At 46.1% G+C, this 13,093-nt stretch overlaps 1 protein-coding gene across 1 annotated transcript in view; it reads right to left on the reverse strand.

The window, feature by feature from the left end:
* GLOD4 (glyoxalase domain containing 4) overlaps positions 1-7,898 on the reverse strand; it is a 22,154-nt gene extending 14,256 nt beyond the window's left edge. Inside the window, exons 1-4 of the mRNA XM_017863863.1 lie at positions 7,373-7,898; positions 3,649-3,698; positions 1,835-1,955; positions 669-813 (exon numbers count right to left, since the gene is read on the reverse strand). Of these exons, the coding sequence (XP_017719352.1) occupies positions 669-813; positions 1,835-1,955; positions 3,649-3,698; positions 7,373-7,825 (769 nt within the window). The 5' untranslated portion in view covers positions 7,826-7,898. The remainder of the gene's footprint in view (positions 1-668; positions 814-1,834; positions 1,956-3,648; positions 3,699-7,372) is intronic.
* Between the last annotated feature and the right edge of the window lie 5,195 nt (positions 7,899-13,093).

A 13,093-nucleotide genomic window follows, 5' to 3' on the forward strand; every position in this document is an offset into this window, starting at 1 on the left:
AAAAAAAAAAAAGCTGGGCATAGTGGCAGGCGCCTGTAATCCCAGCTACTTGGGAGGCTGAGGAAGGAGAATTGCTTGAACCCAGAGGGCAGAGGTTGCAGTGAACAGAGATCATGCCACTGCACTCCCGCCAGAGTGACAGAGTCTCAAAAAAAAAAAAAGCAAACAGAAGTCAGCATCGTCTCTCCTACCAGATGGGCATATGGGAGCATGTGGCCCTGCCTGCTCCTGGCAGCCCTCCTGCAACCTTGAGGGGACTAGCTCTAGGACAGGCACCTGCAGAGAACAACACAACGTAGAAAGAGAAAAATGTGGCGAGCTGGCGAATCATCTAACCTTGAAATCTTCCCCACCTATAGAATGCCTGCTCTGTGAGCTAAAACATTCCGTAACTGTTCAACGTAGCTGGGTTTTCTGTTATTTACAGATGAAAGACTCACAAATCAATAAATTACCAGTAGAACAGAACCAGTCTAGATCCCCTATTGCTATGTATTAAAGTTCTGATATGAGAATATAATTTCTCCGATAACAGGTAAAAGCACTGGCTGGGGAAGACACGTCACGGGAACACAGAAAGACTCGACAGAAGAAAGACAGGCGGCCTCACTCTCCTTTCCTCAAAGATGCCTTTAGACAGAGGCTTGTACTGGTTCTGGTATAATTACCTGACTGAGGCAGACTGCAATTCTGCAAATAGAACTTATATCCTCCTGGGGCCTCAGTTTCAAAAACACCTTCTGCGACTTCCGTCAGGGGCCACTCCAGCTTTCTGGCGTTGCTGACAGCCTGGCTAGAAGCGAGCGTGATTCCCTAAAACAAACCACAGTGCGTCCAAGTACATGGTCACAACCGATATTTTATAGAACAAGACAATGAGCCCAACCCCTACTGCCTACTGCCTTTAGGTAAAATCACCTAAGATTAACTGGCATCCCACATTTTCTTCTAATGATTTAAAAACAGGTTTTCCATGTTTTATCTCACAAACATTCAGATCTTCATGAATAATAGAACAGAAATTGAAATGCCAGTGAAGTCTGATTCATTTAATACCAAAGATAACCTCTTCTAATTCTAAAGATCTAGCCAGAGAAATCTTGATGCTACCTAGGTCTGCCAGCTAGCTACCTATTTAAGGTGAACTGTTCTTGCTTTTTTAACAAACAAACAAACGAACAAACAAAACAAAAATAAGCAAACTATCAAGGTTTCCTTACCTTTAATCCAAGTGTCCAGAAATGTACATCTATGCTTTCTGATAAGACCAGCCTTGTTTCTAGCTTGGATTATTATAATGTATAATAATAATAATAATTATACATTATAATAATTATTTATAATTATAAAAATATTATAATTATATAATAATTAATATTATAATTATCCACTCCGCAGCCAAAGTAAACTTTCCAAAACGCATCCTACACTCCACCCCCAGACAGCAGCCAGCCTTGTTTTCCCTTTGCTCAAAGTCCTCCAATGGCTCATTTCTCTCGGATGACTTATGGTCTAGGAGGCCCCCTATAGTCTTACCCCATGGCACTGCTGACCCCATCTCTTACCACGTTCCCCTCTCGTTCTCTATTCCAGCCACACTGGCTTCCTTACACCTCCTTGAACACTCCAGATGTTACCTGAGGGCTCTTGCATAGGCTATTCTCTGCCTGGAATGCTCGTCCCCCAGATACCCACATGGCTAACTCCTTGACCTCTTTTGAGCCTCTGCTCAAATGTTATCTCTTCACTCACACACACCCTCAACACCCTACTCAAATTTACAACCAGCCACCTACCCCCAGCCAAAAATCCACTAGAGAAAAACAGTATTTACCATAAAGTCATTGCCAAGCTTGTAGTCTCCGATGCCGTAATTGTAAGTCAGTTCTGCAACAAAATGATCATCCTCAGGCCCAAATCCCACCATTGTTTTACTCCATTTCCCATCATAAGGCCTAGAAAATAAAAGTAAATGAACTCAGTGACCACAGACAAATCGGCCTCAGGCCACCCCCAGAGAACTACTGGGCACAGAGAAATGAGCAGTCCTGTCTGGTCCTAAAAGTTCTCTTAAGGATGAGATGACTTCAGATGGTGCAGAAAGCAGCTGTGGGCAGTGCTCATGGGACCCTACGACAAGCTCCTAAGACTATCTATTCAGCATCTATGTGAAGGAAAGATTTGTTCACCTTTTCTGTAAAGCAAGGAACAGAATCCTAAAGACAGTTCTCCATCTGACCTGTTATTCCCTTGACTACCAATCAACAAGCATGGACTTGGACTGTTCCAACTTGTCATGGTACTAAGCTTAAGAGATGGCCGGGCACGGTGGCTCAGGCCTGTAATCCCAGCACTTTGGGAGGCCGAGGTGGGAGGATCACCTGAGGTCAGGAGTTCAAGACCAGCCTGGCCAACATGGTGAAACCCCGTCTCTACTAAAAATACAAAAATTAGCCAGGCATGGTGGCACATGCCTGCAGTCCCACGTACTAGGGAGGCTGAGGGAGGAGAACTGCTTGAACCCGGGAGACAGAGGTTGCAGTGAGCCAGGATAATGACCCTGTACTCTCAGCTGGGTGACAGAGTGAGACTCTCTCTGGATACTGGACAAACAAAGATACTGGAAGCCGCTGTTTCATGCAGAGCATGTATTTATTTGCATTTGTGGCACAGTACGAAACATATCTGGTCACTGTCCCAGGTTCCTCTGGAATTTCCTGATGGGAACATCTTTTGTTATTATTTATTTGCATTTGTGGCATAACATGAAACATATCTGGTCACTGTCCCCAGTTCCTCTGGAATTTCCTGATGGGAACGTCTGTTGTTATTCACAATGAGCCCCTTTCAGTCACACCTGAGTTTATGCTAATGAGGAGACTTAGAGTGGGGCCTCTATATAGATTCAGGATGGAGCTGGTCACCAGAAAGACAAATGATTAGAGGACTGGAACTTTCAGTCCCACCCACCAACCTCTGGGAAGGAAAGGGGTGGAGACTGTGCTCTATTAGGCTTGAACAACAAGACCTGATGAGCTTCTGGGATGTTGAACGCACGCAGGTGCTGGATTGGAGCCTGCCCCGGAACAGCATGGAAGTTCTACTGCCACTCCCCATGCCCTGCCCTATGTGTCTCGTCTGTGCAGCCGTTTCTAACTCGTACCCTTTATAATAAACCAGTAAATGCAAGTAAGTGTTTCCAGCGTTTCCCTTCATTCCATGAGCCACTGTGGTAGATTATCAAACCTGAGGAAGCAGAAGCGGAAAGCCCTGATGTGTAGCTGGTCATCAGAAATCCTGGAGGTCCGGACTGTGACCGGCACTTGACATGGCGGAAATCTTCTGGGACTGAGCCCTTAACTTGTGGGATCTGACATTAACTCCAGGTAGAGTCAGAATCGGATTAAATAACAGGACAGCCAGCCGGCTGGTATTAGAGAGCTGGAGAATTGCTTCGCGTGCCACTAGTGTTGTATGAGCGTGCAGAGAAAAGAGTATGTGTTCCCCATGTTCCTAAAGTTGCCTCCACAATTTACTGCCTCCTGAATTAATTCCACTGCTTTATACTCACTTTGAGAAACTGTCTTATCTCTGTTATCCGGGTGTAGTCAGAGCCTAAAGGAGATTTTAAGAAACAAGGTGCCATACCCATTACAGGCGGCTTTGCAGCCTTCTTCAAATTCCTCATGCCGCAGAACCTGGTGTGAGATGTAGAATAAATTGTGAAGTGTTACTAGTACTATTCACAGCATCTTTAGCACAAACTAAAATGTCAAAACACAGATACTATCATTTGTCAGCTTTACTTGTAAAAGAACAAAAGCAAATGAGCTTTATACTTCCGCCAGGATAGAAGTAGTAGAAGCAAGAACAGTTTGACACCAAGGGTCGCGCTACCCAATCAGCTGTGAAATCTATTGAGATTGGTAAGCAGTGCTATGCAGTGGGAAAAAGTGAAGCCTTCAGCATTAAAGAAGTCTGATTTGGACCGGGCACGGTGGCTCACGTCTGTAATACCAGCACTTTGGGAGATCAAGGCAGGTGGATCGCCTGAGGTCAGGAGCTCAAGATCAACCTGGCAAACATGGTGAAACCCCATCTCAACTGAAAATACAAAAATGAGCCAGGCGAGGTGGCACGTGCCTCTGATCCCAGCTATTCAGGAGACTGAGGCAGGAGAATCACTTGGACCCATGAGATGGAGGTTGCAGCGAGCAGAGATCACGCCACTGCACTCCAGCCTGGGTCATGAGCAAAACTCCATTTCAAAATGAATTTAAAAAAAGGACGGGCACTGTGGCTCATGCCTGTCATCCCAGCACTTTGGGAGGCTGAGGTGGGCGGATCACCTGAGGTCGGGAGTTCAAGACCAGCCTGGCCAACACAGTGAAACCCCATCTCTACTAAAAATACAAAATTAGCCAGGCGTGGTCGTGGGTGCTTGTAATCCCAGCTACTCAGGAGGCTCAGGTAGAAGAATTGTTTGAACACGGGAGGCAGAGGTTGCAGTGAGCCGAGATTGCACCATTACACTCCAGCCTGGGTGACAAGAGCAAAACTCAATCTCAGAAAAAAAAAAAAAAGCAAAAAGTCTGAGTTGGAATTCCGTCATTTAGTAGTTGTGTAACTCTGAGCAAGTTAGAATCTGAGTCTCAGTCTCCTAACATTTGATGGGAATGGAAGTTATTAAAGCATTTCACAGGACCCCGTACACAGCAGGCTCTCCATGTGTTAGCTTTAGTCTTCCTTTTTGATTCCCACAGCTCCTGCCAGTTCAAGTTCCCAATGCTCTGCTAAGACTATTAAAAATCATCCTTATTGATATCCTTCCTTAATACCACCATAAAAGTACATGCCTAAAGCACACAGCTCTGATCCCATCACTGCCCTGTTTAAGAACATAAGTGAGTTCCCTTCTTACTGCAGCATAAAATCCAAATTCTTGCCAGGCGCGGTGGCTCAAGCCTGTAATCCCAGCACTTTGGGAGGCCGAGACGGGCGGATCACGAGGTCAGAAGATCGAGACCATCCTGGCTAACACGGTGAAACCCCATCTCTACTAAAAAAAAAAAAATACAAAAAAACTAGCCAGGCGCGGTGGTGGGCGCCTGTAGTCCCAGCTACTCGGGAGGCTGAGGCAGGAGAATGGCATAAACCCGGGAGGCAGAGCTTGCAGTGAGCTGAGATCCAGCCACTGCACTGCAGCCTGGGCGGCAGAGCGAGACTCCGTCTCAAAATCCAAATTCTTTAGCATAGCATTCAAGATACTATTAGAAGCAATGCCGACCTGTCCGTCCTGATACCCCATCTCCTCAACTTCAACTAAGCAACCTCAACTAAAGGCACATAAAACCAGTGGCTTCACAAACATATGCCATCACTGCACTGGCTCTTCAGTGTTACTATGTAGCTCCTCCTCTATCTGTGGATATAGACTTTAGAAGTCAACTCGAATCCTGGCTAACAAGGTGAAACCCTGTCTCTACTAAAAATACAAAAAAAAAAAAAAAAATGAGCCAGGAGTGGTGGTGGCCGCCTGTGGTCCCACCTACTGGGGAGGCTGAGGCAGGAGAATGGCGTGAACTTGGGAGGCGGAGATCGCGCCACTACACTCCAGCCTGGGCGGCAGAGCGAGACTCTGTCTCAAAAAAAAAAAAAAAGTCAACTGAAATACAAGGTCTACATGAATTATTTCCTCATCACCCAGGTTGCAAAAACCTCTCCTTTTGTATTTTCATAATAGTTGCTAATACTTATATAATGTACTCTCATCTATATGTTAAATACTATACATATAATAAGGTGTTTAATCTTTTTTTTTGAGACAGAGTTTTGCTTTTGTCGCCCAGGCTGGAATACAATGGCGCGATCTCAGCTCACTGCAACCTCTGCCTCCCAGGTACAAGCAATTCTCCTGCCTCAGCCTCCTGAGTAGCTGGGATTACAGGTGTGCGCCACCACGCCCGGGGAATTTTTGTATTTTTAGTAGAGACGAGGTTTCACCATGTTGGCCAGGCTGGTGTCCAACTCCTGACCTCCAGCGATCCGCGCCTGGGCCTCCCAAAGTGCTGGGATTACAGGTGTGAGGCACCGCGCCCGGCACATGTTTAGTCTTTATAGCAACCTTTTGATCAAAGAAGAAATACTAACAAGGGACAGCTCTGTGGTTTCTGCTATCGAAAGTTTTGTGGTTTTTCACTATCAAATTCTGACTTCCATTACCATCACCTACGTACAAATTCAGTTCCATCTCCCACCCCAACCCAGGCCATGAGCTCTAATGGAGGATATCCATCAGGGTCATTTGAACCTTTGTTCCTTTGTTGCCAAAACTCAATGTAGTACCCTAAAAATAGCAATTTTTTTTTTTTTTTTTTTTTTTTTGCAGACGGAGTCCTCCGCTCTGTCGGCCCAGGCTGGAGTCAAGTGGCGCGATCCTCGGCCTCAACTGCAAAGCTCCGTTCCCGGGTTCACGGCCATTCTCCCTCCTCAGCCTCCCGAGTAGCTGGGACTACACGCGCCACCCACCACCGGCGCCTGGCCTAATGTTTTGTATTTTTTAGTAGACGACGGTGGTTTCAGCTCGTGCCAGGATGGTCTCAATCCCCTGACCTCGTGATCCACCCGCCTCAGCCTCCCAAAGTGCTGGGATTACAGGCGCGAGCCACTGCGCCCGGCAAAATAGCAGATATTTTAAAAATGATCTGACGAATTCAGACTCCCGTCTACCGCACCTTCTCTACACTAAACCGGGCTCTTGCACCTTTCAAGTCTTCCTTACTGGTGTGCTCCCAACTCCCCGGCTTATCGAAGGAGGTCCCCCAAACCCAGTTCCCCAACCGAGTCCTGCAGTAACAGCTTCTCCGGACCGGAGAGAGACTGCTTCTGGGTGCTGCTGAAAAGCAGATGGGTTGAGAGTTGGAGCACATATTCAGAGACTGAGTACCCGAGTGGAGCCATTCCGACCAGCCCTGACAGAAGCAGAACTCTGAATATGCTGGTTTTACCTACATCAAAGGCTCCAAACCGGAAAAGACAAATATTAACTGGAAAGCATTATATAACATTTTGTTTATTTACCGTCTTTTCCAGTAGACAGTAAGCTCCACAAGGGCGGAGCTCAATAAACATCTACGAGTGACTTAAACGAAAGGACGTGCTGGGCACACCTAACACGATTAGTCCCCTCTCCAAGGCCTATGATCCCCACAGGCAACTCGCCGCTCCTGAAGCTGAACTCCGCGCAGGGCCTAAGGTCGGGCACCCTCGGGCTGAGGTTGACTACACACCCATCTTCCCCCCTCTCCGCCAGGGCCGGCTGGGGCGCCCGTTCCCGCCTCGCGCGCCAGCCCCAGTCGAACCCGGCCTGCACCTTCATCCCCAGGACGTCCCGATAGAAACGCGCCGTCTGGAAGCGGTTTCCCACTTTGAATACGAAGTGCAGAGCCCTGCGAGCAGCCATGACTCCCGCGCACGCAGCCGTCACGCGCACTGTACCGCCCAGGCCACGAAGGGCGACCCGGACCGTGACGTCACTGGCCGCCGACGGCGCGCTTTCGTGACGCAGCCCGGGTCTCAGGGAAGATGGCGGCGCTGTTGGGAACCGCGAGGTTTGTCGTGCGGCCGTTGCTGCAGGTGGTGCAGCCTTGGGACCTTGACTCGAGGCGCTGGGTCCGGGCGCTGCGGCGGAGCCCAGTGAAAGTGGTGTTTCCTTCCGGAGAGGTGGTGGAACGGAAGCGCGCTCCCGGGAAGCAGCCCCGCAAGGCAGCATCTGAGGCCAGTGCCCAGGAGCAACGAGAGAAACCACCGCTTGAGGAGTCCCCATCCCACGCTCCCAGCACCTGGGAAGAGTCCGGGCTTCGCTACGATAAAGCTTATCCCGGGGACAGGAGGCTGAGGTGATGTGGGTCTTCAGACCTGTCGAATGTTCTCGTTTCCCTTCCCGCCTCACAGCGGAACCTTAACCTCCTTCTCCCGATGGAGGACTTCTTCCAGTACAGCCCGCTGGTTTTTGTATTATGCACAGAGGGCCGAATACGTGTCTTTGGAATTAGCTTGTTTCCCCTCAGCTCTTTGTTGTTTTTTTTTCACCATGTTGGTCAGCCTGGTCTCGAACTCCTGACCTCAGGTGATCCGCCCGCCTCGGCCTCCCAAAGTGCTGGGATGACAGGCGTGAGCCACCGCGCCCGGCCCTCTCCTTAGCTCTTTATTTCTGTTACAACTAAGCGTGTCTCAGTAACAAGGATGTTGATAGTTACCTGTTTTTTTTATTTCCATCTACAGCAGTGTAATGACAATAGTAAAGTCCAGGCCGTTTCGGGAAAAACAAGGGAAGATCCTGCTGGAAGGTCGCAGGCTCATTACAGACGCTCTCAAGGCTGGAGCTGTGCCAAAAACGTTCTTCTTTAGCCGTCTAGAATACCTAAAGGAGCTGCCAATCGATAAGCTAAAAGGTGTCAGCCTCATTAAGGTGAAATTTGAGGATATCAAGGATTGGTCCGACCTCGTAACGCCACAAGGAATCATGGGTCAGTGATTATTACACAGTGTATCTTTTTTTTTTTGTCTTGCTCTGTCACCCAGGCTGGAGTGCAATGGCACAATCTCAGCCCACTGCAACCTCCGCCTCTCAGGTTCAAGGGATTCTCCTGCCTCAGCCTCCGGAGTAGCTGAGACTACGGGCATGCACCACCACATCTGGCTAATTTTTGTATTTTTAGTAGAGATGGGGCTTCATCATGTTGGCCAGGCTGGTGTTGAACTCCTGACCCCAGGTGATCCTCCCGCCTCAGCCTCCTAAAGTGCTGGCATTACAGGCATGAGCCACTGTGCCCAGCCTTATGCAGTGTATCTTAAGGTATGGAGACCTAGGATTAATTTCTCATACTTGTCTTAGGACAGCAGATTTCATTGAAATGAAATTCAAAATGTTACAATTAGAAAAATATAATTCTCAAACCTGTGTATCTTAGAATATTTTCAATGGAAATTGAAACTCGTTTTTCACTATCATTCGTGTTGTGGCTCTTTATGATCTCTAGGAAGAACCACTATTCCTCAAACCTTGTATTTTTTAGATTACGTCTTCAACTTTTTATGTCAGATTAAAACTTAAGAAAATGTTTACTAAAAGAGCCCTTCATTTCTGCAAAAACTCTGCTGATGTGGTGATAACTGTTAATAAACTCCTTATTCTAGAAGAAGATCTAAGAAGTGAGGGATAAGTCGTAATGTACTGCCCTGTTTAGCCCAATAAACAGAGAACCTTGTCTTCCAGTCTGTTTCTTCATTTGGCTGAATCTAACTTAACCTTATTTAACTCCGATGTCGGTTAGCAATTACAAAGTTTTTGGTCTCAATATGAGAAGATAAGTTTTCATACATTTTGACATTGGAGTTTTATTTAAGATATGAAAACTGAACCCTTGAACTGTTGGGAGAGGAGATTCTGGGGGACCGTCTCTTGTTTCTGTAATCCAGTGAGTCACAGGGATCTGTGCCTCTACAGTCAGAACTCTTAGATCCTAGGATGGGGACTTGGATTACTAAAGTACCTGGAATTACTCGTGCTAAGTAACCATATTCTCACTAGATACTGCCCTCTAATCCACACTCGATGCTTCAGTGAATGTGTCATTCATTTTTACTGAGCTTGTCACTTTGGGCACGTGTGCTAACAGTGGCCATCCCATCTTGAACTTCATCATTATACCTGCCTTCATCATTTCCTGGCTTTATAATTTTTCTATTATTTAGCTTATCCTTATGTTACTATATTTTAGATTTGAGGGCAAGGAATAAGGGAGAAATGGATAGGAACTGGCAGCACCTGTCAGGCTTTAGACAGACACTCCCCAGAATCCAGTGACGTACGTAGGGTCTCTGTGTGGTGGGTTCTTATCACCACAGACATTCAATTAGAAGTAAAGGACTTCTAAGATCCCCTGCCCTACTGAATGGCTTGTGGCCATCTGTGACTCGGAAGTGGAGGCTCTCTCACAGCACACAGACGCCTAATACCCTTCCATTGCCTTCAGTGGTGGGTAGGCTTTTTACCTGCACAGTCTTTAGAAAGAATCCTAAATCTTTGATTGTATCATGTTTCAGTACAAGTACTACTTCATCTCCTGACTTCAGTCAGTAGCCCATTTATTGGAGCAATTAGATATGACAAAATACTAGTAAGATTCAAAACTACTGTACAGTCCCTTCGGAGCAGACTACAAAGGGTTTGAATATTTGATAATCATACATAAAGAGTTTAAGGTAGTGCTTGGCCTAAAAAAAAATGTTTACTAAAAGATTTATCTTTTACTAAATGTTTACTAAAAGGTTATCATTATCACCTCTACCAGGAAACATGGTGATTCAAAAACAAACTTGTGGATGTATGATACCTCCATGTGAATAACTTCGTCTGTACCACAGAAATTTCATGTGCTCTAAAGCCATTTTTAATATTGTTATTAGCCTTTTTCCAGTTTTTCTGTTTTCCCATAAATTATTTCCATAAAACTTTAGAGATTATTATAATGTAGAGATTATTATAATGCAGATTAGATAATGTAGATTATTATATAATGTATATATAATTTTATAATGTAGAGATTATTAGATAGGGAGAGAATGTTCCACTAAGAAGGCCACTTGGGGTTTTCATTTTCCCAGATAGTCCCAGACTCCATTTTACTCTTTTGTATCAGACTGAGGACAGAAAGGTCACGGGTAAGTGGCTGTACCCATTCTAAAGCTCCCAGGCTTCTGCACCTCCAGCGTGAGGCCTCAGAAGTGACTCAAGCGTTCACTGCACCCACAGCCCCTTTGTTTTGCAGAGTATGTCCCTAAGACAGTGCTTCCGAGCCAGTGTATTTGAAAAAGGGGTCGTTACTTTGATGCGTTCAAGTTTTGAAATTCAGATTCTTTTTCCTAGGAATGTACTTTTAATTTTAAAATGTGTGATAAAGGTCAGATAAATCAGAGTATAGCAGGCTAATAATTTTTTTAAATATTTAAGTTAAACCTACAAACTGTTTCTTAAAAGCCTACCTGGTAGGAAGATGGGCACAGGTTATAGAAACAAGACAGTTAAGGGAGCACAGGAACTCACTGAAGAAGGTCGCAATCGGTCAGTAAGGTGTTTAGCTTCTCTAGTAATCAGGAAAAAGGCAAGTTAAAATAATGGCATGCCATTTTTTCTGTCACACTGGGAAAAATGGAAACAAATGATAGACCCTCTGTTGAGAAGGGTTTGAGCTGGAAAACAGGTTTGGTTTTGTTTTTTGTTTTTGAATTTTTATTAGAGACGGGGTTTCACCATGTTGTTCAGGCTGGTCTCAAACTCCTGACCTTGTGATCCGCCCACCTCAGCTTCCCAAAGTGCTGGGATTTTAAGCGTGAGCCACCGTGCCTGGCCAAAAGCAGATATTTACGAGTTCCTGATGTGAATAAACGGAAAGAGCCCGTGTGAACGTTCAGAGTGCACACTCATCATTAGTCCATTTCACTCAAGGTATTTATGCTAGAGAAATATTTAGACCCATGGACAGACAGTACTACGGGGATACCCATTGCAGCATTATTTGTAACAGAGAAAAAATCAAATAATTTAACAGTCCATAGGGGAAGAAGAGCAAAATGAACTGAGGTACATTCATACTACACAACAAGCCGGGCGCGGTGGCTCACCCTGTCATCCCAGCAGTTCGGGAGGCTGAGGCGGGCAGATCACCTGAGGTCAGGAGTTTGAGACCAGCCTGGCCAACATGGCGAAACCCCGTCTCTATTAAAAATACAAAAAATCAGCCAGGTGTGGTTGCGGGTCCCTGTAATCCAGCTACTTGGGAGGCTGAGAGGCAGGAGAATTGCTTAAACCCAGGAGGCACAGGTTGCAGTGAGCCAACATTACACCATTGTACTCCAGCCGGGGCGACAGAGTGAGAGAATGAGACTCTGTCTCAAGAAAAAAAAAATAGCCTACAGCAGTTAAAGGAAAAAAGTAGCATCAAACATACTGACATGGTAAGTTCAAGATACGTTGTTATGTAAAATAAGTAGATTACAGAATAATACAGAGTATGACGCCTAATGTAAAAGAAATACATTTATATATGGACAGGTGTGTGTATATATAGGTAGATGCATAGAACAAGTTCTAAAAGGATACAGTCCAGAACAGTAGAGGGGAGGAGAGTGGTAATGGTAGAATTTTATGTTGTTTGAATTTTGCCAATCAGAATGTATCGGTGTTTTTTTTTTCTTTTAGAGGGAGTCTCACTGTGTTGCCCTCAGCCTCCCAAGTAGCTGGGACTAGAGGCACGCGCCACCATGCTCGGCTAATCTTCGTATTTTTATTAGAGATGAGGTTTTGCCATGTTGGCCAGGCTGGTCTCGAACTCCTGAGCTCAGGTGATCCACCTGCCTTGGCCTCCCAAAGTGTTGGGATTACAGGTGTGAGCCACTGCACCTGGCCCGTATTCATGTATTTTTATGTAACTAAGACCATATAAAGATTGATAAGTAAATGAAAAGTCAGACTATTTCCCATGCCCACACCAGGCAAGTAAACCATCTATTTTGTCTCCTCAGGGATTTTTGCCAAGCCGGACCATGTTAAGATGGCATATCCAAAGACTCAGCTTCAGCATTCACTGCCTTTATTACTGATTTGTGACAATCTCCGTGACCCTGGGAACCTGGGAACAATTCTGAGATCTGCAGCTGGGGCAGGCTGCAGCAAAGTGTTACTCACCAAAGGTAAGAGCATCCAAGGCCAGGCATGGTGGCTCACACCTATAATTCAACCCTTTGGGAGGCTGAGGCAGGAGGGTCACTTGAGCCCAGGAGTTCAGGACCATCCTGGGCAACATAGTGAGACCTCGTCTCTACAAAAAAAATTAAAATCGGCTGGGTTTGGTGGGGTGTGCCTGTAGTCCCAGCAACTTGGGAGGCTGAGGTGGGAGGATTGCTTGAGCCTGGGATGTCGAGGCTGCAGCGAGCTCACCACTGCACTCCAGCCTGGACGACACAGAGAGACTCCCTCTCAAAAAAAAAAAAAAAAAGGCCGGGGGCGGGGGCTCAAGCCTGTAATCCCAGC

The sequence above is a fragment of the Rhinopithecus bieti genome, unplaced genomic scaffold, assembly GCF_001698545.2.
Source record: "Rhinopithecus bieti isolate Rb0 unplaced genomic scaffold, ASM169854v2 scaffold_22, whole genome shotgun sequence".
In the NCBI taxonomy this organism is placed as follows: domain Eukaryota; kingdom Metazoa; phylum Chordata; class Mammalia; order Primates; family Cercopithecidae; genus Rhinopithecus; species Rhinopithecus bieti.